Below are 26,861 nucleotides of genomic sequence, written 5' to 3'. Positions count from 1 at the left end.
TCAATACCTTGAGACTATTTTCTCAGACAATATGTTCTATGTTCTGTTGCTTCTTAAGCTTGATTTAATCTGAATGAGTCTCGCAGCCCTGCATGTATTAACAAGATATGACTTAGAATGTAAGCCAGCAGGCAGGCCTGTGCTATTTCTATTTCTTTGTACAATGCCCAGCACTAAAAATACTGGCTGATATCCAGCTACCTTATAAGAGTAGATCCATTTAAATCAGTGGATTTAATACCCATTGATTTCAATGGGTCAACTCTAACCAAACTGTGTGTCTGCACAATACTTTCCCACATGGTTTTGGGTGCTCACTATGGCATGGCCAAGGATACAGGCAGTGATCTTTTGAAGCTATTTCCCTCTGTTGAGTCCAGTTCCGCTTTTTACAAACCCATAAACAATAATTCCCAACACTAGTGACCTGGTGCTCCTACATGTGTTCTGTACATGCTTTCAGGGTTGGGACTTTCCAGACCCATAGTAGAGGTTCTGAGTTCTAGCTTCTCATATTCTCTCATTTTCTGGCTTGACCCACAAGCTAAAGAATGATTTGATTAGGAGCCAGCATCTCAGAGAGTAAAAGCACATTTTTGCTTGATAAGGAGGTTGGAAGAACCATAGTATCCAAGTTTATTTCATGAATACCAGTATTATAATTAGAAACCAAATTCTGTTTTCAGGTGGATATCAGAGCTTTTAAAGGACAGTATCTGATTTTTTACAATACTTTTACAGTACCTTGATTCATTTGTCCTTTGTGTGAAAGTGAGAGCCACAAATCTCTCACTGGAAAGATGACTTATGAACAAATGAGTGACGGCTGCAATATTGAACACACTTTTTAGGAAATAAGCCCCCTTGGCAGATAGTTGGGCTAATGTCTAAGTACACACAGAGCTCTGGAATGGAGCAGAAAATAAGTTCTGAGTGTGAATACAGCAAGTGGGTTGCATTTGTGCTGTTTTTATTTACTTATTCCTATTCCTAAGCAGTGTTGATTTAAGCAGTAATCCAGCCAAATGTAAACGCGGAAATGCCAGGTGCTTCTTCAAGTGTTCTTCTGCTCAAGCGGTGTTTGTGTCTTTACATGTCCTGTTAATGTTTGTCTAAACATCATTTACGGAGGCATTTCTAAGTGAAGATGTCATCATATCCACAACTTCCTTCTTGGGGTTTTCTTCCAAGTCAGTTTTTAGAGCACCAACCTCTGCCAGTTTCCACTCAAGTTCTGAAATAACAAAGTCTGTTGAGACAAACTGAAGTAGCAATATATTTAGCAGTAAATCATTTATATCCCAGTATTATGATCCAGTATGTTTGGATCAATGGGGCACAGCCCCACCAACCTCAGTCTGCACCTGTTTGCCTTTTTACTTACATCCAATCCAGGGGCTGCTACATGAAATTTTTACTTTCATGATACAACTCATGTACATAGTATTCACAGATAGAACTTAATGGTTAGCTAAAATATAGTGGGAGGGAGTTATTATTTTACACTGGATAGCACAACACTATTAGAGTAATTTAAAAACCAGCCTTGTAAATAAGTACCGGTATACAGAAATTACTAGCCCTGAATTGCCTACACATACCTTAAAGTTATCTTCACTAAAAAAATAGCAAGGCAGCCCATTCGAGGTCTTTTCTAACAAGCTATTTAATACATGTCTTTAAGTAAACAATTATTGCCTTTAGTTGCGAACTTAGGCCAAAGCTTTTCGGTAAAGTTACAGTATTCAGTGAATAGTTATCTTGGTTATTCCACATTGAAGCATTTCACACTTCACATGTTCTTTTATGAACTGCTGCAACATTTTACTGTAAAATTTATATTGCAATACATTAAGCAATTCAGTGGCAGCATTGGGGCGATCTCTCAGCTATTATGCCCATCACTGGGAGCCAGAGGAGCCAGAAGAGTCTCTAGTGGCCATTGGTTCAGTAGTGTAATCCAAAGAGTTGCCAGTGGTGTTTGGTTGAGCTCATAGATCTTAAGGAGGACCAGGGCAGGCAGATCAGGAGGTCTAGATAAACAGGAAAGGAAGAGGATTTGGGAATAGGGACTGAAACAAACAATGCTACAGAACAATATGAGAGAACGGTTAAGGCTGGAAAGGAAGAGCTTGAGAAAGGTAAAACTTGGATAAAGAAAGGGTGGAAAGGAGTCATTAATATGGCAAAGAACTGCAAAGATAAAGAAGGCTGCAGTTCACATAAATTTCCACTAACCAGCCAAATCTTTGTCTACTAGCCTCTAGTTTGCAGAAATGTTTTGAGCATTACCTTCTACTGTAAGATTTGTTCCTCCACATTCTCTGATTCCAATGAACTTGCCCTTTATCTCCCCATTTTCATACACAAACAACGTAGGTAAGCAACTGTCATGGTAATTTTCAATACAGCTGTTTGCAATGGCTTTCACAAACTTGGTTTCTGGAAACTTTGTGGCCAGCAGACTGAGGTGTCGATTAATTAACACACACAGTGGAATGCTTTAAAAATCCAAAAGAGCAAATGTGTTTGATGGTTAAGCTCTGGCACAAATAAGAAAATGCTAGATTAAATTAAAAAAAACATACACCAAACCGCTATCAACCATTCCACTAAATTCACACTCACATTTACACATCAGAAGGACAGTATGCTACTTTGGGTTCAACTGTATGGCTGAGTTTCACTCCAGTTGTTTCCCTGCTCAGTTCAGCATATTGCACCCAATATTTCTGAGTCCTTTACTGAGTACATTTCTAAGCCCATTGCACTAGCCCATTAGCACGAGACTGATACCCATGACATGTTCCCATAGCTATCATCCTATGCATATAAAGCTGTTCTGCATTTTCTTGCCCCAGAACAAAAGCCAATATGCCATTTGTATTCACGCTCATTCTAGGATGCATCCCCATACTATGTAGAGGTTCCTAGCACCCCACAATAGGTACATATATATATATCCCAGACTGCAGCCCTGCAAAATGCACAAAGAGTCTATTGCTGAGGATGGCAACCTGTGACCCATGTGCTGGCTGTGGCTTATTGAGGTTGTCCCAAGCATCTGGAAGGCAGCAGAGTGGGGAAGTTTGGAAAATATGGCTCTACCTCCTTTCATGTGTATAGCCTAGGCCTGAGTTCTTCAACCCTGGATCCCCGTAAGTTGATGGATTACAACTCGCATCATCTCTGACCGCTAGTGAAGCTGCCTGGGGGATGGTAGGAGTTGTAGTCCAAGTTCATCTAGAGACCCAAGGCTGAGGAACATTGGCTTAGGCCATGTGTGAACTAGCCCACGGTCCTTTCTGCGCTAGACCTACCTATCAAGGGAACCCCCATTTGCTAGTATGACAGGACATTGCAATTGCTGGTAGCATATGAACGTAGGGAGTTTTCATTGATGTTCCTAAACTGCAGATCTAGAAGAAATCTGGTGCAGATATTTGCCTCAAGAAAACCAGTCAGAAATTATTAAGAACGGGTGCCTATTCAAGCCATAACCCAGAGTTAACTTTATATGTATATAGTTTTATTCTGCCAAATTTTAAAGCACCCTTTTTGAAATCCTCACTGTTACCTTGATCTGTATAAATGGATGACAACACAGACACCTTTTTGTGCATTTGTAACTTCTTTCACATACTGTTCTCCAGAAATTTCTCTGAGTTCTCCAAATCTTTGTCCTTTTTGCAGTTCTTCTAAACGTCGTTTCCTAATTTAACAAAAGTCATGTGAAGTAATAACTTTTCATATGATTATTAATAGACACCAGGGAGAAAGTTTGGCAGTGGGTGGGCGGGCTATGATCACTCCTGCTCCTTACAGGTTTGGAGAAAGGAGCATTGTTAGATGTGGGGAACAGTTTATTCAAATACACATGCAGCCTGTCCACATAAGTATGGACAAGGTTATGAAATAGGAATAACAAGAGGGCAGAAAAATAATTTGAGCAATATGCCAACTGTGAGTAGTGAATACAGTATGCAGGATTTTTGGATATGGTAATCACTAGGTGGCACTACTGGCTCATGAAAAAGAAATTCTATCAACGTTAGAAATAAAATTTATTTATCCTGTAGTAAATGGATTTCAGATAGTTAAAGCAACAAAGACACTTGTGATATCTTAAAGAAATTTATTGTAGCAGAAGCTTTCATGGATTACAGTCCCCCTGGGAAACTAAATAAGTTAAATTATGCAGTGGTGTTTTAGAAAGGGGATTGGGGGGTTATATGGATAAGAAGTGTGTCCTTTTTCTATACTTAATCTCCAGTTTAGAATATTCTTACTCAGTATTGGCTTTGAGAGTGGTTATTAGTACGTAGCTTGGCATACCTATACATTTCAACTGCTTTTCTATCTTCCTCGTCAAATTCATCTTCAGCTTCTTTGAGTTGTTTCAGGTTCATTTTTTCATATGGCTTCACTAAAAGAAGAATTGGGGGAGGGGAATGAAGAGCACACATATTTCTGGGATTAAACAAATTTTGAATTTGCTTCCAAAAGGAGTATCTGACAGAGGAACCTGAATGGGAAACTTCCATGCTTACAGTATTCTAGTTTATGGCTATTGTGCAAGGAGCTTTAAATAGAGGCAATTTCCAGATACTGTATATGCTAATGATGGCTGTTTATATATACATTCATAAAAAGTGTATCTTCTTATTCTTCTGCACCACAGCTGATTTAAAATGCAGGTTCAGGATCATATAGATGAAGGAGCAAATTTATTTTCCTTCCAGTGGGTAGGACACAAAGCAGCGAGTCTGAATTGTAATAAAGGCTGTTTGTTTAAAACTCACTGCTTGTAGAAAGTTGGACAATCAGGAAACGTCTAGGTTAGAATAGAATCTTTCTCACTGTATATTAGCTTTCCATTACTTGAACAATGTCTTGGTGAACAATAGATCTGCTATCTGTCGTCTCAAGTAACACAATCCCAGGAAGGCTGAACTATATGCCTTTTCTTAATGTGTAGATCAACCTTTATATTCTGCAAGGCAGGGACAGCTTTACTTCTCTATTGTACTATGCCGCCTAGTACAATGCTGAAATGATGGGTCTTAATTTTAATAATTGGCAATACTTTTCACAACTACACTTACCTTCTGCTTCTTTCTGTAAACGTAAAACCATTTCTTCAACTTCATCCTTAACCTCTTCTTTTGGAGGCAGTATGCCAAAATCTCTTAGTATGTCATTCCATTCTGTATCTTCGTTTGGATCCTTTTGCAAAAGGAATGCAATATATAACCAATATACAGTAATCTGGCTTGAATCTAGAGAAGTACTATCAGAATTCTGCCCCTTCTTCCTCATCACAGCCACCTTGAAGGATGGGCTAAGGAACAGCTTAGGTTGATACTCCAGCAGCAAATGGAGCAGCAGAAACAGCAATTTAAGAGTCTGGAAGAGGAGACAAAAGCTATGTACCAGGAACACCCAGGAGCAAATGGGGCAGCTAAAAAGCTCCTTTGGAGAGAAAAGGGAGACTCCATGTGAGGAGCCGAGGGCCCTGCCTGATCAGCCACTACAAGGGGTTAAGATTGACCCTGAAGACCAGCTGCAGTATACTCAGGCTGCAGGGGTAGTTGAAGAGATCCACGGACAGAATGATCAGCTGAAAAACTTGGACTGTAAAGAGTTGCAGCCAGTACCAGAAGAAGAAGAGAGGTTGATTGTCCAGGAGCCTGCCAGTGTGGAAGACACAGAAAGCTGAAGCCCCCAAAATTGGAGGGAGTCAGGCCAGAGAAGGAAGAAAGTGCCCCAGAGAAGAGTAAACTGCAGGCTGGAGGTGAGGAGTGGATGATGATACAGTGGTACCTCTGGTTAAGAACTTAATTTGTTCCGGAGGTCTGTTCTTAACCTAAAGCTGTTCTTAACCTGAGGTGCCACTTTAGCTAATGGGGCCTCCCGCTGCTGCCACACGATTTCTGTTCTCATCCTGAAGCAAAGTTCTTAACCCGAGGTACTATTTCTGGGTAAGCAGAGTCTGTAACCTGAAGCGTCTGTAACCTGAGGTACCACTGTAGTTCCCCCCCCCACTTCATATTCCATCTGTGAAAGAAAAATTGCAGGAGGAGAAGTTGCAGGACATGAGGTCGCCCATGGTCTTGTGAGTTTTGAGGGCCAGGATAGCTCCCTCCCTCTGTTTGGGTGCATGATATACTCAGGAGATTGTGAGAATGAACAGAGAGGTGTGGGATTTTTGCTGCCAACCTTGGATGGGGTTTGTTTTTGTTTTGTTTTTTTGTTTGCTGCCAACCTTGATGGATTAGGTCAGCTAGTCTTGAAGAGGATGCCCCCATATAAAGGCTTGGGGCAGAAATTTGATTTGTAGTAGGGGGGAAAGGGATGAGGTGGGCTGGGCCAAGAACTCATTCCAGGGCAGCAAGTGGGAAAAATATATCCTCTCGAAGAGGTTTGACTCCAAACAGTCTCCAAACAGGTTTGACTGGCACCAGTGCTTATTGTTACAGTGTTGTGAGTTTGGGGAGTTAATCCGTATGACCACGTGATCACAGAAATCCTAGAGTTCGAAGGGACCATGAGGGTCATGCATTCCAACCCCTCAATGCAGGAATCTTTTGCCCAATATGGGGCTTGAACTCACGACCCTGAGATTAAGAGTCTCGAGTGCCTTCTATCCCTGGGGTTCTGGTTCCAGCAAGAGCCAGTGTGGTGCAGTGGTTAAGAGCGGTAGTCTCGTAATCTGGTGAACCGGGTTCGCGTCTCCACTCCTCCACATGCAGCGGCTGGGTGACCTTGGGCTAGTCACACTTCTCTGAAGTCTCTCAGCCCCACTCACCTCACAGAGTGTTTGTTGTGGGGGAGGAAGGGAAAGGAGAATGTTAGCTGCTTTGAGACTCCTTCGGGTAGTGATAAAGCGGGATATCAAATCCAAACTCTTCTTCTTCTAATGGAAAAGTTTCTTTGTGAGTTAAAGACCCTTACAACAAAAGAAGTTCTGTGCCAGGGGGCAAATGGGTGTGGCCCCTCTCTCACCTGGCTGGTAGTTAGTAGACAAAAGCTAGGGCCAGTGTTGTGTGAGAGAGCTGGAAGCAGGGTGTAGGCAGAAGTCAGAGTGTGAGAGCTCTGCCTGATTTTATACTTGACTCCAAGGCTGTGACTATGGGAGAAACAAGACCCTTTTGGAGTGTTAATGCTGCGAGCCCCTCCATCTTCGACTCGGGTTGTATATATGTGTAACTAAACCATATATCCTAAAGACACCGCAGTCCCTTCTTCCCTCATTCCAAAGAAACTAAACCCCAAGTAAGTGCCTGGGACCCATCAGGTGGGAGTCTTGGAATTCAGTTATCTGCTTCCTTATTCCTGAATAGACCACTGCATTCCTAGGCCTGAGGAATAGAAGACCAGGTCCTTAAAGTTTATTTTCCATAGTTTCACAAAAAACAACTGTGGATACTAGCTGTAATCCACAAACTTCTCATTTTGTAGTACTCTCACTTTCAGTCAAGATATCCCTTTGGAGAAATATTATTTGCGTAGCAAGAGATTGGAAAGTGTTACTATTAGCAGGAGTGCTTTATGCAGTGCATCTCACACTTATTCGGAATCCTTGGCAGATTGCAGGTTATTCCTCTAGTTGGGTTTCAAAATATGTTGTTGAGACAGAAGATAAATTAAATCAGAGGCAAAGGCAATAGCCTATCTTTTGTCTCTTCTAATAAGGATTTATGAATCTTCTCCTGAATGCTGAAATTGGATTACTTTGAGATGAGATATGGTTTCCTATTACTCAAGCTGAGACAGGCTTTAAAGATGAAATACTTACATCCCAAAGGATTTAGAAACTATCACAGAATCTTCAATTAAACATGTAGTACATGTAAAGTACTGTATGTGGAAGAGCAACTAGGTGACACAATGGCAGTGTTATAAAATGAAATAGTGTGGCCTGGATAATTATAAATACAACAAAAGGTTGCATGTGGAGAGCTCCTGTTCAGGGTTCCAGTCAGTGAACCATACCCTCTTCCAGGATACTCCATTCCATCTCCGTTTTTCTACCTCCACCTATAGCAATCAGCATTCTGTGTCTTGCTTGTAGAGCTGGGCAGGAATAGGTTAAATGGCTATAATTCTGTAATTGGGCTGAGCTGAAAATGCAGCAAGGTTCTGGAAAGCCAATGCTCAGGACCAAGGTGGAACATTCTGGAGCTTTGATTAGTTGGGTGAAAGACATATTATGAAAAGCTATAGGAAGAAGATAAACTAAACTACAGTGCAACATTGGTTCTCAAATGCCTTGGTACTTGAACATTTCGGCTCCCAAACACCAAAAACCCAGAAGTAAGTGTTCTGGTTTTCGAACTTTTTTCAGAAGCCAAACGTCCGATGCAGCTGTCGACTATTGTTTGTGGGGCACCTGCACCAATCGGAAGCCGCGCTTTGGTTTTCGAACGTTTCAGAAGTCGAATGGACTTCCGGAACAGATTACATTTGAGAACCAAGGTACCACTGTATATTTGACTCCAAGAAACACCTAATACTTTAAGAGAGAGCCTGGAAAATCCAGGACACAAGGTCGGTTGTTAAGACCTAAATCTGAAAAATCCATACGATATTGAATCCTGTATCAGTTTGATAGCCCCAATCTAGCTGATGTTAATTGTGAGAACATCCCATTGAAACCAGTGGCATAAATCCCCTTCAACGGGAATTTGCTGAAGTGGGGCTGGTATACGTTCGCTCTCCTAAGATTAAAGCATACCTGGAGGTATGCAACCCCTTTTTAAACCTGTTTTGTATTCATGCCAGCTGATGTTATAGACACCAAGGACCTGGTGGGGAGAGTGAAGAGCCTTCACTGATTTCTTTCCCATGCACACAGAGCTGCACCCAAAAGTGCTAAGGAATCTGAAATACACACATACTTTTATTCCTGTCTGCAATCTTCAATTATAAATTCACCAAATCCCTGGCAATTATGCTGCATATGTACATAAATACTATCACACATTTGTCTTAAAGGTAAAGGGACCCCTGACCGTTAAGTTCAGTTGCGGATGGCCTTGGGGTTGCAGCGCTCATCTTGCTTTATTGGCCAAGGGAGCTGGCATTTGATCACAGACAGCTTCTGGGTCATGTGGCCAGCATGACTAAGCCGCTTCTGGCGAACCAGAGCAGCACACGGAAACACCGTTTTACCTTCCCACCGGAGCAGTACCTATTTATCTACTTGCACTTGACGTGCTTTTGAACTGCTAGGTTGGCAGGAGCGGGGATTCAAACCGCCAACCTTCTAATCAGCAAGCCCTAGGCTCTGTGGTTTAGACTACAGCACCAACTGCGTTCCTTATTTGTATTAAAGGGATGCACAAAAGCTGAAACACCATTTAAACATTTAAAGGGGCAAAGTGCTATACAGTTTAGACATACTTTTTAAACTGATAGGCTGCCAATATCACAAACGGCATTACACAAGTTTGTGGTGAGACGGCACATGGAATAAATTGGCATTGGAAAAGGTTTCAGAAAGGGCAACCAAAATGATAAAGCGGATGAAGCAACTCCCCTACGAGGTTGCAACATTTTGGACTTTTTAGTTTAGAGAAAAGGTAAGAGGTGACCCGATACAAGTATATTAAAACTTTCCACAGCATGGTGCAAGTAGCTAGAGAAAAAGTTTTCTCCCTCTCTTGCAACACTAGAATGCAATGAAGCTGCATGTTGGAAGATTCAAGACAGATAAAAGAAAGTTCTTCATATAGTGTGCATAGTTAAACTATGGAACTGCCCATAGTGAACTGCTATGACAGTGGATTACATTCTATCTTTCTGACCTGCATGTTGTCTTGCTTGTGTGCAGCAAAAGTGATCCCTTGCCACCTGGCCCTGGAGTGCCAGTGAAATTTGAGGCCAGGCCTGCGCCTAGTTGGCAAGCCGGGTAGATAGAATGACCAGGCAACTGCTTCAGAACACAACTTACTGTGGAGAACATGTGGGAGGAGCCAGCTATGAGATTCCAACTGCCATTGTGAGAGCTCCATCTTCTTTTGTAGCGGTGAGTCTCAGTGATAAGTTTACACAAAAGAGGTGGTAGGTAGGACAGCCCTAAATTTATCAGTGCGCTCTCAACTATTTATTCCCCATCCATTGATCAAGTTCAGGTTAATGACATAAGACTGTCATGGGACACAATTGTTTGGCGCTACAAAACAAGGATGCCTGCTCTTTCAACAGCCATCAACATTTTGGCCAATAAATCAGTCAACCCTGGCACTGTAGGCTTAACATTAGAAACAAGAGAAGAGAAAAAGGAGGTAGGTAGGTGTAGATATAAAAATATATATACATACAAAAAATGTAAAAATGCATAATTGTTAAAGGTGCGTTCATTCTGCAAACTGGTATCGCCAGCTTTTTTTATATACATGGTGGGCACAATTTGAAGCGAAGATTCTGCTTGATTTTTAATGATATAATCCAGCCATGCTTGGATTGGCTTGTCAGCTGGCAAAACTATTTCCCAATGCCCTGATGTATGGTGGCATATTGTGGTTACTTGGTGGTAGGAGAGATACCCAGAACACATGAACAAAGGCACTTATTTTAACTTCATGTATTCAACAGCTAGGGGGCGCAGGTGGCGCTGTGGGTAAAACCTCAGCGCCTAGGACTTGCCGATCACATGGTCGGCGGTTCGAATCCCCGCAGCGGGGTGCGCTCCTGTCGTTCGGTCCCAGCGCCTGCCAACCTAGCAATTTGAAAGCACCTCTGGGTGCAAGTAGATAAACAGGGACCGCTTACCAGCGGGAAGGTAAACGGCGTTCTGTGTGCTGCGCTGGCTCGCCAGATGCAGCTTGTCACGCTGGCCACGTGACCCGGAAGTGTCTGCGGACAGCGCTGGCTCCCGGCCTATAGAGTGAGATGAGTGCACAACCCTAGAGTCTGGCAAGACTGGCCCGTACGGGCAGGGGTACCTTATTCAACAGCTATGTCATTAACACTAATCCCAGCCCCCAAGCCTAACCCTCAGGTGACTCCTAACACAAAATAAGCTCTGCACAATGACAAAGGGCTTACTTAATATATCTTTAAGGGGCCACAGGGCTCTTGTTTTTGCTACAGTAAACTACGGTAAATCCCTCTGGAAATAATGGATCCAGTTAGCTGAATAACTAGCTATTGTTAGATGTGCTTTCTAAATGTGATTCTAATTCATGGCACCCGTTCTCCTCTTTGAAAGTTTTACCCACTGCTAAATTTCATTGACTATAGTTCCACTGCTCTGTTGCTCCACTAGCAGAAATATCACAGTATGCAAGAAGGGCCCATTTGATTTCATGTTAGATATTAGCATGCTGGTTTATATAACAAAAGCACTTAACCATAATTGCAAACCATAAGACCCAAACCTTGAAAGTATGACATTAAAAACTGGAAAATTCTCATTAAAAACAACTCTCTACAGAGTGTCTTTATTTACAACAAAAGGTGGTGAGAGGGAACACACCACGTGTAGCAATACTGCTATGTTCGAGGTATTTTGCATGCAACAATCTTAACACCAACAGTATTTTGTTTTCAATTTTATTACACACATAGTTGCAAAGAACATGAGATGAGGAAACAGAATTATTTTAAGATACTTCGGAAAGAAACAACTGCACCTTAGGCTGCAATCCTATGCTGACTTATTTGAGAGTAAGCTCCATTAAACACACCGAAACTTACTTGTTCGTCAACATGCATAGGGTTACACTGCATTTTTTTTAATTATAAGAAATGTACATAGTGGATGAAGTATCTAAAAAGAAAGAGAGAGAGGGCGCATTTTACATATAAAGAATGCCCATCTTGTCTGCAATCCTGTGATGATTTTAGGGGCGAGGCTGAAGAATCCTGGAAAAGATAAAAATGTTCAATTATATAATGGGTAGTGACTTTAAAAATTGTTACAATCCTGGCAAAGGACATATATAGACTGGCAGTGTCAGGGGATGGAAGTTCCATTTTTGAACTGGTTTAGACTCCTGAAATGTCTTAAGAGATCCCTTGCCATCACAGACACATCCCACCCAATAATCATGTCTTGCCCAGAACAGCCCAGGAGAACTATGGCCAGGTGCGTCATTTGTCTCTCTCCCATTGGCTGGTTCTATCTGTGGGTAGAGCAGGGGGGTTCCAGCTTTGCAATCAAGTGGAGATGAAGGCAGCAAATCCCTCTTCCCTCCAGCACTGTATGACCAATGTCAAACAAGCTGTTGAAGCCAGGTGGATCTGTGAGAACCAAAAGCCCCGAGGATACAGAGACTTCATGGCATTTGAGCCACGTGATCGCAGTCCCCAGAATACATTAAATGCATTCAACATTGCACTGAGGTGGGCAGGGGCTGGACTTAAAATAATCTGCTCTGTAATTTTTTTTTTTTTAAAGGGGGCAAGTCACTATTAAATTTAAATTTTGGTAGCCTGATTCTAAGAAGTCATCACAGCAATAATGCAGATATTATTGCTAGCTTAATGCTATGCTGGAAACTGTAATATAGCATGCTGTTGGATCTTAAGGTGAAAGGTGGGCTAATAAAACAAACAAACAAATAACCAAACTGCATACTGACCCGGCCATATGAATTCTGCCTAGGCCGTGTGGGATGTGTAGGGCCAGTTCTATATCTTAACCGGGCATGGCCAAACTTGGCCCTCCAGATGTTTTGGGACCACAACTCCCGCCCTCCCTAGCTAACAGGACCAGTGGTCAGGGATGATGGGAACCATCTGGCCATGCCTGCGACTTAGCCCATGCTATATATTCTGTTTTTGATGACACAACAATGCTTATTTCAGTGTTTCATTTTTGTTTCATGGCAAAAATTCTTAAACATTTGGTGTATATATATTGATTGATTAACCCTTATCTACTTGTTTATTGACACTTTCATCCAGTAGAATAGTATAATTTTCATTTACAACTTTTCCTGGCACTACAACTCTGTTGCTTGCTTTTTAAAATGTGGATTTTAGACTATTTTCTGTACAGATAGAATGATTGCTCAAAGTCTGTTCTGAGTGAAAAATTAAGGTTTATACCATTTTAACGAAATGTAGCAGATCTCCTTCCATTGCGTGGCTGGAAAAGAAATAATGTCAGATAAGTAATGTCTTGTTGAATACTTTAAAAAGAATTTTAACTGAGTAGCCCACTAAAATCGATTCAAAAATTTAAACAATTTTATTTATTTATTTTTATTAGTTTTTATTAAATATTACAAGAAAATAAAAAGAAAAAAGAAATAGAAACAAAAATCAATACATAGCACTGTAAACACATTTGTCTACGTATTTTCTAACATGTAGACTAGAAAAGAAAAGAGACAAAAGAAAAGAAAAAAAGGAAAGGAAAATACTTTTCATAATCAATAATACCAAATTTATACTTCAAACATTACAATATATAAATCCCAGTTAAAATATTCTAAGAGTTCCACCGCATTCACCACACGTCTCTTAGTTTCTAGTTCACCTAAAGGACAGATGTAAAGGTGAACAAAAATTTAAACAAATTTAAAGTGGATTCTAAAATGCTTGAATTTGTTTGTTTCAAAATCACCAGCATATTACAAACAAAAAATACACACCCGGAAGATAAAGTAGCCCCTACTTTGAATTCCTCCAGGTATTCGAAGTTCTTCCTGAAAAGAGAATAGATTTCAAAACAACACATGAGTCGCAATGTAACAACAATTTATGCTGCAACACAAGTGGTCATAAACAGCATGAAATATTGGGAATTTTCTTATTTAAAAATTAATAAATAATATAATATAAATTTATAATGATTGCATATCTCTAGGATTTGTGCTATGGCTAGTGGCAGGGTTGGGTGAAGAGTCCAGCCTACTTTTGGTGACGCTTTAGAAAGAGGAATAAAAATAGGCAAACAAAAGAAGCTGTCAGTTACTTCAACAAATACATAGATTTGTGGAAATCTACACTTTGTTTGTCTGAAATTGGAATGAGAAACAGTGACAAGCTTCTTTCTATTACTGTGACTCGGTATAATAAAAAATATACATAAATCTTCTTAATTATTTAATGAATGAGTAAAAAAAAGAAATATACACACACAATTTAGCTTTTTCTCAATCTATAAGGAAGAAAATAATTCCAGAAAAAGAAGTATGCAGGAAGACAACCCAGTAAGAGTAGCTATTAATATTAATATTAAAAGCTCTTTGCCTTGCTTAGGGGAGCAGGTAAGACATGTTTGGTGTGCCAGCTCCGGAAGGTAAGATTTTTTGTGCGGGGGCTATTCCAGGTTTTTTGTTTTACTATCTGTAATTCCGGCTTTATGTGCTATTCCCAGAAGACAACCCTTGCATAAGAGGCAAGTGATCTGTATAGCAAAGCACCCACACCAGCACTCTGTTATATTAGGTACAATATTCTCAGAAGTTAGGCAGTGCAGTTAATCAGTATACCTGCAAAAGCTGTAGCAAGGAAACTGAATGACTTTTTAAAAGTTAGGAGCATATGCCTAATAAAATGTGAAATTCAGATATTCAGTGGGTTGAACTGAACTGTGCCATTCCATTTCTGGAAGGGTTTTTGATTTTCTGGTTTCCCAATTAGCTAAGTAGTGCAGACCCCTAGTAGTTTTTATTATGTGAATGGTGCCAAGGACCCCCTGGGTGGGTTACCTAGACCCCTAGGGTCCACGGAGCAGCAATTGGCAACCACTGCTCTACATGAAGAAGAAAGAAAGTGATTTTTGCCAACACTCTCTTCCCCTGCAATATTCTGTGCTCCCCCACCCAAAATCTGCTCTTAAGGATTGGTGGGCTCTCCAGAAGCATGTTGAAGGTACGGGGGGCAGCAGGGGAAAAGAGAATTGGCAAAAATTGCATGTTCTATGAGCAGAGGCCCCTGTTAGATTAAAGACGCTTCTACAAATATTGAATTCAACACATAAATTGCAAATATGATTATCTAAAGGGCACAAGCAGGACTCCTTTTCAGTCTTGCAAGTCATTCCTTATAAAATGGCTTGCTCTTTTAATTAATAAAATAATTTCAAATACATCTTGTATGTCTTGCTATTTCCTCAAAGGGCACGGCAGGTATTTTCTATTAAATTGTTAATGCATGCTAGCAGCCTGCCTTGATTCCATTATACAACTTTTTATCAGCTAGACACAGTGTTCTCTTCACAGTTTTAGCATTTGTGCTAAGCAGATTGCTTTCCTCTTTGCCTTCTAGTTAACTGCTTCCAATCAAAATCTGATAACCTCAGGCCGTGATAGTGTTAAGTATGTATTGGCTGTTTGCATCATTTTCCTTTTAACATGGTAAAAGGAGTTCTGAAATATTTATTAGTAGGTCACATACAAAATCATTTGTTCTGATTTCTCCTCTTAAAGGCAAGCGACAAAATAGAATCATTGAATTGTAGAGTTGGATAGTTCTTATTTTAGTTGTTTTTTCAGTACCTCATGGGATTAGAACTGACTGAATTTGAAGCTCTGAAAGGAGAGGAAGAAGGGAGTAGCTATTCATATACATCTGAAGTTTAATTAAATGAATAGCATCTTAAAAACGGATAGGATGTGGCAATATTCCACCCAGTGTTTTTTATGGTATCACACCTCAGGAAACTAGCTGGCTCTTGAAGATTCAAACTTGGTGACTTGGTGAGGCTGTTATAGCCAGCAACTAGAAGGCACTCTTATTCCAAAAATGCATGCATTACAAAAACAAATTTAAATCTCTCTTTTTTTCCTGGTGATGTGATTCATAGTTTAAATTCTCTTAATTTAAAAGCAGCTATCCTGGCAGCAAGGGACACGGGTGGCGCCTAGGACTTGCTGATCAGAAGGTCAGCGGTTCGAATCCCCGCGACAGGGTGAGCTCCCGTTGCTCAGTCCCTGCTCCTGCCAACCTAGCAGTTCAAAAGCACATCAAAGTGCAAGTAGATAAATAGGTACCACTCCAGCGGGAAGGTAAACAGCGTTTCTATGCGCTGCTCTGGTTTGCCAGAAGCGGCTTAGTCATGCTGGCCACATGACCCGGAAGCTGTATGCCGGCTTCCTTGGCCAATAAAGTGAGATGAGCGCCGCAACCCCAGAGTCGGCCACGACTGGACCTAATGGTCAGGGGTCCCTTTACCTTTACTTATCCTGGCAGCTCTGCTTTTAAGAATGAAATAAATTGGATTTTCAATTACTGGACTTTTCGGTCCAAAGTAATAGAGCTGAGTATCTCAGAAAGGATATTTCACAACTTACTGGCAGATCTATTCTTTAGTTGCTTTTCCAAGTAAAAAAAACATATGCTAGATGAAACCAGTGGCCTTGAAAAGAAAAGAAAAGAATCTACCCAGTCCAATGCCCTATAGCGTGGAATTGATTGTTCCCAGTGGACCCTATGAGACTGCGAGTCATCTAACAAATTTGCATTTTGCTCCAAGGAAATCTAGTACCTATTCAAAGCTGTGGCAGAGACATCTAATTAGTGCAAGAAATTCTAATGGATACTGACAAAACTAAAATTTGTACCAATGTCTGTGCCTCCTACAGGTGGCTATGATAGGCAGAGTGGCCTGAAATCACATATTCAGGCAAGTAAGATGATCACTGTTCTGACTGATCACTGTTAGTTCACTTCTGCTAGCCCTTGTCTCCCCCACTGCCCGTGGCTTTAATAAAATACTAGCAGGGATAAATCAAGGTTCAACAGTGCCACTTTTGCTGCTATTACCAGGGTCAAAGATCAGGTCACAGGACAGGCTGAAGAGCACTAATATTGTTCCGTGCAGGCTTGGTACCAGGATATTAAGCCTGATCCTATAAGATGCTGTCCCCACATAGGACTAGCCCTTTGAACGACATTATTACAATCCTTAATTTCAACCAGCATAACACAACCTCAAATCCAACCATTCAAAAGGAAAGATAATACAATTCTTTAGATGTATAAAATGGTCAATTATTAGATTTTTCCAGTTTATGTAACTTTCTAAAATGACATATAACAACATACACGTAACTCTTCTGAAGATGAAACATGCAGAATAATGCCGTGCTTTAAAGAAAGCACAAAGACTGTATCAGTCAATCTTGAAAGACGGTATAATGATACAGAATAACAAACAGCATGTTTTAGAAAGAAAAATGGATCGTTACATACGTCTGCTTTGTATCTCTTCAGTCTCCTCTCATGCAGTTGTGGAACAAGTTGCAGCAAAGGATGCAGGACAGACAACTGAGAGGATATGAATACAGACACATGAAAGACAATGAAATCCAGGATGTATAAACACCAACAAACAAAACCCTTCACTGCAGCACTGACTCAAAAACAGAGCACACAAAGCAAAAGATGGAAGACGTTTGATGGGACAATACTTTTAGACATTTCCATAGTTGTTTCTGATGTTGCTATTTCCTGCATAAGCTTCTTTGATGAGGAAATAACTAGCGTCAACAAGTACCATTCCTGTGTTTGTTGCAAGCTTGACATGGGTATGCAAGATGCACTGCTTGCAAAAGCAAATGATAGCTGAGTGTTTGTTGTCAGGGCCTCAGGTAGCGGAATCCATGGACACACACCTTCTTGCCTCCGGAGAAGCAGCTACAATGGATTCTCCATTCTGGCAAGATCTCACAAGAACCCTACAAGATCACACAGGTACCTCCAGAGGCTTCCGTGACTTCTTGTGGGGCTCTCATGAGATCTCACCAGAAGCTCTGTGACCCCAGTAAGCGAGGCTTTGGCAAGGGCAGCAAAGAGGGTGGTGTGCAGTGTGTGCACTTTCCTGTTTCACCTCAGGCAGTGAAATGGGATGAGCTGCCTCTGCTTGTTGCCATGAGCCATCTAACACCACAGACATTAGATAAAGCTCCCTATGGTTTCTTGCTAGGTGAACAATCTCAGGATAATGCCAAGTTCCTAGATATCCAGACAGGAAAAGTTTGCAAACCCAGGAAGAACTCATAAATCCAAGCAGCATCCAACTGAACAGATCTTGTAGTGCAAGAACATTTGGCTCTGCAAAGGAACTTTCCCACCCTCTTCTCTCACCTGCATGTACACATACTCCCTAAATATGTTCTGCATGTAACCACAAGGCTTTGGGGAGGGCACAGGGAGCACATAGGGAGAAGAGAGGAGAGGGGAATTTATATTATGCATGCAGAACTCATTGCACTAGCATATCTGTTTAATAGCATTTCATACATAATTCTTCGTCTTGGTCACAAAGAAGAACTTGCCTTATTAATCAAGGAGTAGTGTCCCTTTATCCTGCACGGAACCCCACAATCTATATGCCCCCTTCCAGAAACCCTCCACAATACAAGGTACAATATTTAAAAGAAAAGCTGAAGCTGAAGCTTCAGTGAGGCCAAAATACTTAAATGGCAACTCAACTTCAATATGCTAAGTTAGTCTGAAGGCACACAGCCAAGGTAGATGTTGATGGAATTGTTGTTGTTTTTATTTTGATTATGCATTTTGCGGTTTTCTATTTTGATTTTATTCTGTGAACTGCCCTGAGACCTGCATGTATAGGGAGCCATATAAATTCAATAAATAATCATTATAATAATACTGCTAAAAAGCAGCAGTTGCTGGCCACAGTTGAAACAATTCTGGGCTTCCTTACCTCCTGCTCTTCTTCATTCCTTACAGTGCATTCCTAAACAAGTCTGTAAGCCACACTGAGTAAAGGTGTATAGGATTTCAACATCAGTCTAGGTACATTCTGCTCTACTGCTTTCCTCACTTCCCTCAGGAAACCTCAAGCCTAAATTTTTGTTGCCCTACAAACCTGAATCCCAAATCAGAATAAGCCGCTCCGCAAGTGCTCCCAATATACATGCAGCATCTGTTAGTGGTCAGGGCATAACTGAACAGCACTGCACATAATGTTTTTCAAAAATATTACATTTATATTCTTGTTTAAAAAATGCAAAACATTTCATGCAGCAGATATATAACCATTCGCTAAATATATTAATTGCATAATGGTCTATTCTGCACCCATGAGGTTCAAAGCTAAAGATAAAATACATCTTCTTATTCTGTGATTTCGTAATGAGTTAGGTGTGGTTCTAATATAATTACTTTTATCAAAAGATTTGTGTGGGGTTATTTACTCAAATACTGTGAGAAATCAAAAGCCCAGCTTATTTAATGTATGTTTTAAAATGTATGCGAATTTCCATTGGTGTATAAGCTTGGTGATAAGCTTAACATAATAAAATGTACAACTTCTATGGGACTGCAACATTGAATTATTAAGACACAAAGTAGCTGCCAAGATATAAACCCCAAAGAAATTGTAAATTCGTGACAGCTTTGTCACTTTTTGCTACAAAATATTTCTATATAACATTTTAGTAATATGCTGGAACAAGAAATCCATTATATTGTCTACTGGTATGAAGGAATCAGACAACAGTGGCAATAAACATAGAACACTGATTATGTTACAAAATGAACAGTAAGTAAACAGATACAAACTTTAATGTAAAACACAGGACAGATTGTGTGTGTATGTGACTGGTGTTTTGGTGGAACTTTAAAAGAAAGACCTTATGTAAAATTTTATTCCATTATGTTTGCATATAGGATATTTCTTGTTTGTTTGTTTATGATAAAACCCCCAAAAAGAAATATTATAAACTGTTCTTTCTGAAGAAAAATTTATTTTAGAATTCACACTATCTTTTTTTGTAGCTGGAATCCTTAATAAAGGAACTAGTATTAGCTTTATTGCGTTTTAGAATAAAAACATTAATTTGTATTAGAAGACTATTTAGCTTTAACTCGGCTTTAACTTTTAAATGTTTGGATTATGATTACCTCAGATATGTCTTTAGTCAGTTCCATATATGTCTGTCACTCGGCATCCATTTCTTTCCTTTTTTTAATTATACAAGTTTTACTAAATTTAGAACCTCTGGCATTCACATTTAGCTTTCATATGTTGTAACTAGGCTATAAGCAAGATTGGTTCTTGGTTTTAAAAACTTTTTACAGATTAGGAATTCAATATCAGGCGGAATCAACTGAAGCCCCAATGATAATGATAATATCATGTTGTCTTTACTCACAGGGGAATGGGCAGTTCAACTTACCAGATTGTCTGAGTTGCCTGTGTCATGGGTCTTAGAATAATGGAATAAGAACTGTTCAAAGAAATTAAAAGTGGATTTTACTTTGAAACAGATTAATAATGTAATGATTTTTGAGACAGTTAACACACAATAAAAGAAACATTTTTAAAAAACAAGGAGCTTACTCTTTTGGTGTTGTCCTTTTCATCTGACTCCTGTGGAAATAATTGGCAAAGACTTTCAACAACCAAGGAGTGGACTTTTGGGGAAAACAAAATAGCATGGTACAGTACTTATCATTTTTGGTATCTTAGGAATTGTTGATTGGGTCTGCAATCCTAGGCACTTTTATTTGAGATTACTCAGCTCCATTAAATTTACTTCTGGGATTTGCTTCTGAGTTAACATGCATAGGATTGCACCATTAACTGTTTAAGATTTTAAGTATTTTATATTCATTTCTTCTCCACAGTAGCTATACTCCACAGAAACCATACGGAATCAATATTTTTGCCCAGAACTGTCATCTGGCTGTTCACTGCAATTGGTTCAGAAGTCTGAGTCTACATGGAATGCGACAACTGCTTTACAGAGACAGGCAATGGCTTTAGATAATTCTGCAAGATAATTTGGGCCGTGAAACCACAATCAAGAACGAATAATTACTGAAACACAATACTCCACCTAATACATTGCCAATATTTCTGTGCATTTCATACTCTCCTTATTGGTTTTGGTTTCAGTTTCTTACAGAATGCAATAGTTGCGGGGAATGGCACACTTTCTCAGAAAGTTCTACCATTATAATAACAAAAACTACAATGTGAAGTAGAATTATATCATGAAAGTATTCCAAGGATAATTGTAGAATACATCTTACCTCAGGGTAATATTTTGTCCTGGGGAGAACAAGCTATACTGGGCACTAAAGACTTGTCCCTAGAAATCTTATCTTATCCAGCTAACACCCTCTGGATTCTGATATCTCTCTCTTGATACAGTCCACACACACTAGCTTATCTTTGTAGCTGCCCTATATAGCCCACTAGCACCAGAAACCTTGTTTATAGAACATGGTAACTGAGATAAAATTCTAAATTGCACACCAAGGGCACCATCATCTCAAAAAATGTTGAAAGAGAGGGGAGACACAAGATTAGTCTATGAGTCTTATGAAGGTAAAGTGGCCCATCTTTCCACTAAGGGTTTGTTCTGTTTTTAAGCAACCAAGGAATTATTGAGCTGAAAGTACACACAAATTCCCAACTGCAAAATGTTAACAGTATTGATTAGTAATAAGCGGACTCCAAACCGCCAGCTGGCACACATTCTGTTCTATTAGACTTTCTAGAGAAACAGCAACACATAGCTTTGCATCTGTACTACTTCTCAGACATCAAAGAGCAGTTTTGCTACCGTGTAAGTAAACCTAGTTTTCTGCAAAGAGCCCTGAAGCACTTGCTGCCAGAGAGCCACAATGCTGAGAATTGTATCAGTATTTAGTATACACTGAACTGCACAATTGCAATGCCCTACACTGTACAAAATATGCTGGCAGCAATGTTTCGGAAATAAAATGTTAAGTGGATTTACCTGAGCTTTGTGTAGAAGTTCCAGAATCATATAGCAAAGTTCTTCCAATGTATTAGAGGACTAAAGGGGGGGGGGGGAGAGAGAAGAATATGAGGTATGTGATAAATGAAGCAATAGCACCTACTTTGACAAATTTAGCATATTTGTATTATTATTAAACTGGACTGACCTGAGATGGAGTATCCCTGACCAGGTAAGTAGAGCACACATCATCTATCTGTAAATATAGACAAGAGAGCAAACATAGCATAGGATTGAAAAAGAAGCAAAATAGTAAAATAACATGTTGACTTTTATGTGAGGTCCCATAATTTTTAATATTAAGTTGACAGAGAATGAAGGCTTACCACCACCACCACCCCTCCGAAAGCCAGACAACTGGACACCTCTTCCTAAAGAGGAGTTTGCACCCAACGTTGTGACAAGCCTTCACGAAACAGCAACTCAGAGCTCACTCAAGCATTTTAGCGTAAGATTAGGAGCATTTGGCAACACCAAGTCCTGTGTAATACACATGAGAAGTCCGTCCTTGAGAGACACTAGCCAGATCTTATCTGACAGATCAGAGAACAGAACTTTTGACGCTAATATTAAGACCCATCTTAAGTGCAACACCAACAACAAAATCTAACCAGAGTAAAGGTTTAAGCCTGAAAAGAGCTAAGAGCCTAATTCCTGAAAGCATGAACATTAGTTGTTCTGTTCTTGTTAAATCTCGTCAGGATACAAGCTCTTTTACTGGCAATATTCAGCCACAGCTGTTCTAAAGTGTCACTTGTGCTCCTTCAATCTGCACCGTGGAAGTGTGATGCGCACACTATCTTGCATTGCCGACAGCCTTACCATGCCATTCTTGTATTGGAAAGCAGATTGCTCCTTTCAAATAAAGATAACATATATTGTTCTTAAGGAACTACAGCAGGTGTGCTAATAATAATAATAATGATAAAAATAAATGCCTTTTCTAAAATAAAAAACTAAACAAACAGTACAGAAGATATTTCACTGTACCTCATTTGATAACTGCAAATCTGGTTCTCCTTGTAGAACATGGGGTGCCATCGGTGCACCTGGAAATTAGAATTAATTGCTTGTTCATAATATTATTTATAATACGGGGTTCTCTGTGGTGTTAGTGGAGGGGTAGTACCTCTGGTGGGGGACACATCATGCTCCTTCTGGGGTAGTTTGTCCACCTTTGGTCCCCAACCTGAATTCAGCTCTCACCTGTGGCTCCTAGAAGCTGTCAGCATGCAACAACGGCCACACCCCAGGAACAACTTTGAGTGGCCATCTAAACCAGGAGAGGGCAAGCCAATAGGTCTCAAACCCTTGGTAAGTTAAGGACTTCCCCTGCATGTGAAGACAAGTTCCAGTGGATTGAGTGAATGACACCAATAGTGGGTCCAACATTCAAGAAGATGGTTTTTGCATATGCTGTAAAGGGGCAGGTGGGGCTTGTCAACCTGGGAAGGTAGCCCATTTAGGAGAAGGAAAACTCTGATCTGAAACCTCTGCTGCCTTGTTGGATGTCTTCAGTAGAAGAAGAAGCTAAGGAGTAAACCCTACACAAACCCTAAGGATGGTGACTTGTACACCTCCTTCTAGCAACTCCTGCTGCCAAGCTGGTGCCAAACATATTGTTCTGCTTTCCTTTGGACCACATCAGTGAGGTCAAGAGGGGGGTCTTGTTGTATAGGCAGCCCAGGACCTCCATACACACTGCCCAGGCTTGTGCCCTGGAGAGGTCACTTCAGAGCTGCTAACAGAGCAAAAGCAACAGGGTTTGACTTCACCCCTGGAGGCACACTCTATTGCCAACATCAATATGGGGTTCTCTAGCTCTAGCTCTTGTGTGTGAGCATTTGAGTGAAAACTAATGAATGTCACAAACAAGAGAATGATGTTACGATTCAGCACTTAACAGCACCACAAACAATTAGGCACTGAATATAAAGTTCTGTACTGTATCAATTGGTCTGGTTTTTGTTTATTTGTAGCCAATGGCCATTTCAATGTAACTCACAAAACCAAGACAATTTGCAAATATGTTAAACAAGTACATTTTCAGAAATAAATATTTCAAGCTACAGAAAGAACAAAAATGAAAGATATTAATGATGTATCTCAGATACAAGGAGGGCTTCACACAGAAAAGAGTTGTTTATTTTTTTTTAAAAAAAGCAAGGAAGTTTTCTGAAACTGTAAAAGTATTATTATTTAAAGTTGTCACTAATTCTGTTTACTATTTAGCACCCTGTTAAATTCCACATAAAATGACAGGGATACTTTGTATTGAACAAGGGTTTTTTATTTTTGTTCAGTTAAAAAAAATGGAATGTTAAGCCTGCTCAGGAAAACAAAAAATACTTCCTTAGGCAGATTGGTTAGAAATGAATAAGCTCCTATACAAAATTCCTGTTGGAACAAGACATTGTCCCAACAAAGGCATGTTCCAAATCTCCATTTTCTGAGATGATGTAAAAACAGGTGGGCACCCCCAAAATTAAATGTTTGTCCACAAGGAAAGCTTTTTAGTGAAAATTTCAGAGCATATGGAAATTGTAATTGTTGCCTTCAGTGGCCTGCACTTTTATTGCTATTACAGAAATATATCTACTACCAATTCATGTGGCAAGCGATCTTCACTGGCAGATAATAAGAACTGGAGGGGGCAGAATCATATTTAATATTTGGAAAGAGATTGTCTATTCTGACTTTTTAGCTGCTTTCAGTCTTTGCAGTGTGTAATGTGAAAACAAAGGACAGAAATAAAACATTCCTTTACATTTTTATTTGCCCACAATTATACTATGCATAGCAGTGTGTAAATTACTATTAGATTACTATGTTTTTCTTCTTTGCCATATTTATGAAGATTTCAAAATTATAAGTAAGTTGACTATGGAAATACACAGCAAGTAATGAAGGTTACTCTGTTCTGCATTTCACGCTTTCATTTTACAGATGCAAACTACACCTGTGTATTACATTCAAGTCAAGGGAATAAAATAAATAGCTTTGTTCAGGATTAACTTCTTGTTCATTTCCCCATACCTTTTCTTTTTCTTTTGGTAAATCTAATGGACTAGAATAGAAGAAACGATTGCTAACTATACTCTGCACAAATTCCTCTGAACTTTGAAGTTGAAATTAAACTGACAGCTACTTTATTATTAAGATGTTCATTCAGGGTCGTTTATATCACCCTTTAACATGCCCATCCTACATGCAATCAGGATGATTAAAGAGTAGACATTTTCCATCCATGCTTAACAAGGGAGGGGAGAGTCTAAACCACAGAATGGATTGTGAATAGAAAAGAAGGACACTTGTTTTTTTATCCTACTTTTCCTACAAAATTTATCTCCCACATTAGTTTAAAATCCAGCAAAGTGCTGATGCTCAGGCAGGCACTGAACAGAAAAATGCTACACATATCATTTACCGTGATCTTAACTAATCTACAGTAGACGCAGGTGACTTTCAGTTACGTGCCGCAGAATTTACTCTGAAAGTGGGAACAACGACCTGTACTAAAATGCTATTGCTGGTTTACTTCTACTACAGGACAGGATTTTAAAATTGGCTCTACATCATTTTTATAATAAATTGACTGCGGAAATCTGACCTACCACCTTATGGGACAATTCCATATAACACGCCTTGGAGTCTCGTATAAGCCAAAATGCAATACATTACAAACATACCTACATACCATTACAAGAAATGACAAAACTGATAAAACTGTTGTGGTGGGTAGGATGTTATTAGGCTGTCTGAGAGGACATCAGCTTTTGAGTTTCACATAATTCCTCATCAGGCACAAAGGCAAGACATTTTCGGGCACGGCATACATAGAGTAAACTGGACCATAATCCTCCATTCTTCTCCCTGACCAAAGATCTGCAGCTGTCTGCTAGCATCTCAATGGACCAGGGAAGAGCTGCTACCTGTTGGTGTCCGCCTGCCTAGCCTGCACCAACGAAATGCAGAGTCCAGAAAAGAAGCCCGGGTCGCTTTGCTTCTTTGCAAAGGGCTGAAAAGCTTTGCCTTCCTTAACAGCGCGGGATTTCTAAAGCTGCAAACCGTCGTGTGCGTGCCCGGTGGCCCTTTAAAAACAGAGGTTTGTCTCTCTCTTTATGGATCTTTGTTTAGGAGGTAACCAGCTCGAAATATGTTCACAGTGTAATTACAAGAACTTACCTGGCTGAAATTGCATTGATTGACGACTTTAGTAATAAAGGTAAAGGCATTTAATATCAATATTAAACCCAGTAAGAGCTGAATCTGTCATCCTACAGGGAAGTTGAACCAACATAAAGAAATGCTGTGCTGATGCTGCAGAGACATTGCTCTGAAACGGAGCCCTTACCTTTGCACGCGCTCGCCCCAAAGGCGAGGAGGAAGAGGAGCAAAGCCCAGGCAGTTCCCGGGCCAGACCGCAGCTTCCTGGGGTTGGAGCGGCGGCAGGTGCTGCTGCTGCTGCTGCTACCGCCCTCGGCCGCAGGCGGCGCAGGCTTCTCTTGCCGCCGCCAGCCGGCGCTTCCCCTTTGCATGGCTTCCGTCCCCGCTTTTGGCGCGCGCGGCGTTCTTCCCCTCGAGTTGGCGCGCGCGCGCTTTTCCCGCCGCTCTGCTCCCAGTCCGAGGAGCCCGGGCTTTTAAATCTCCCGGACATGAGGAAGCCAGGCAGGCAGGCAAGCAGGCGGCAGCATCAGCCTGACTCACGGCGACCACGTCACCCCGCCCTCCTCAGCCTCTCCTTCCCGCCCTTTCCGCGCGAGACTCCGAGGAGTTGGGATCATCCGCCGCGCGCGGGAGGCGACGGCGGGGAGTAAGTGACTTCCAGCACGTGGCAAGAGGTGGCTCGTGAGGGGCGTTGGAAAGCCCGGGGGAGGGCGGAGGTTCTCACCCCCAGGGCGTGGGAGCCACTTCGACCTCAGACGCCTCAGGGAGCAGAGGGGAGTCCACGACTATTACAAGGAATAGTAGTAATTTGTTCGTTGTTTAGTCGTGTCCGACTCTTCGTGACCCCATGGACCAGAGCACGCCAGGCACTCCTGTCTTCCACTGCCTCCCGCAGTTTGGTCAAACTCATGCTGGTAGCTTCGAGAACACTGTCCAACCCTCTCGTCCTCTGTCGTCCCCTTCTCCTTGTGCCCTCCATCTTTCCCAACATTA

The 26,861-nt window shown here is 40.7% G+C and overlaps 3 protein-coding genes across 11 annotated transcripts in view; 1 reads left to right on the top strand and 2 right to left on the bottom strand.

Annotated features, from left to right (window-relative positions):
* EXOC1L (exocyst complex component 1 like) overlaps nucleotides 1–26,861 on the top strand; it is a 107,567-nt gene that overhangs the window by 5,618 nt on the left and 75,088 nt on the right. The window contains exons 2-3 of one of the 6 annotated variants that reach the window (XR_014011779.1): nucleotides 9,836–10,030; nucleotides 17,176–17,315. The exons of 1 other annotated variant lie outside the window; for it this stretch is intronic. The gene's annotated coding sequence lies outside the window, so the exon portion shown is untranslated. Of the gene's footprint in view, nucleotides 1–9,835; nucleotides 10,031–12,205; nucleotides 12,399–17,175; nucleotides 17,316–20,559; nucleotides 21,676–26,444; nucleotides 26,515–26,861 lie in introns of those variants that run through there. 4 more of the 6 variants (XR_014011781.1, XR_014011778.1, XR_014011780.1 and 1 more) reach the window with 4 other exon arrangements.
* PDCL2 (phosducin like 2) lies at nucleotides 950–9,926 on the bottom strand. Its single transcript, XM_081209085.1, has 6 exons — nucleotides 9,810–9,926; nucleotides 5,106–5,226; nucleotides 4,336–4,426; nucleotides 3,578–3,712; nucleotides 2,293–2,501; nucleotides 950–1,234 (listed from the first exon to the last, which is right to left on the bottom strand). Exons 1-6 carry the CDS (start codon nucleotides 9,813–9,815, stop codon nucleotides 1,113–1,115), a joined length of 684 nt encoding a protein of 227 aa, XP_081065211.1. The 5' UTR covers nucleotides 9,816–9,926; the 3' UTR covers nucleotides 950–1,112.
* NMU (neuromedin U) lies at nucleotides 11,415–26,394 on the bottom strand. 4 transcript variants are annotated; one of them, XM_081209115.1, is made up of 10 exons: nucleotides 26,056–26,391; nucleotides 22,692–22,750; nucleotides 21,850–21,897; nucleotides 21,681–21,740; nucleotides 20,273–20,302; nucleotides 20,109–20,159; nucleotides 17,155–17,229; nucleotides 13,608–13,661; nucleotides 13,060–13,099; nucleotides 11,415–11,871 (listed from the first exon to the last, which is right to left on the bottom strand). In XM_081209115.1, exons 1-9 carry the CDS (start codon nucleotides 26,237–26,239, stop codon nucleotides 13,064–13,066), a joined length of 597 nt encoding a protein of 198 aa, XP_081065241.1. In that variant the 5' UTR covers nucleotides 26,240–26,391; the 3' UTR covers nucleotides 11,415–11,871; nucleotides 13,060–13,063. The 4 variants fall into 4 exon arrangements, with proteins under 4 accessions (XP_081065241.1, XP_081065242.1, XP_081065239.1 ...); XM_081209116.1 differs by lacking the exon at nucleotides 20,109–20,159; XM_081209113.1 differs by lacking the exons at nucleotides 11,415–11,871; nucleotides 13,060–13,099; nucleotides 13,608–13,661 and having other exon boundaries at nucleotides 16,111–17,229; nucleotides 26,056–26,393.

The sequence above is a fragment of the Podarcis bocagei genome, assembly GCF_964188305.1.
Source record: "Podarcis bocagei genome assembly, chromosome: 9".
Taxonomy (NCBI): domain Eukaryota; kingdom Metazoa; phylum Chordata; class Lepidosauria; order Squamata; family Lacertidae; genus Podarcis; species Podarcis bocagei.
This window is presented reverse-complemented; position numbering and strand designations above follow the sequence as displayed.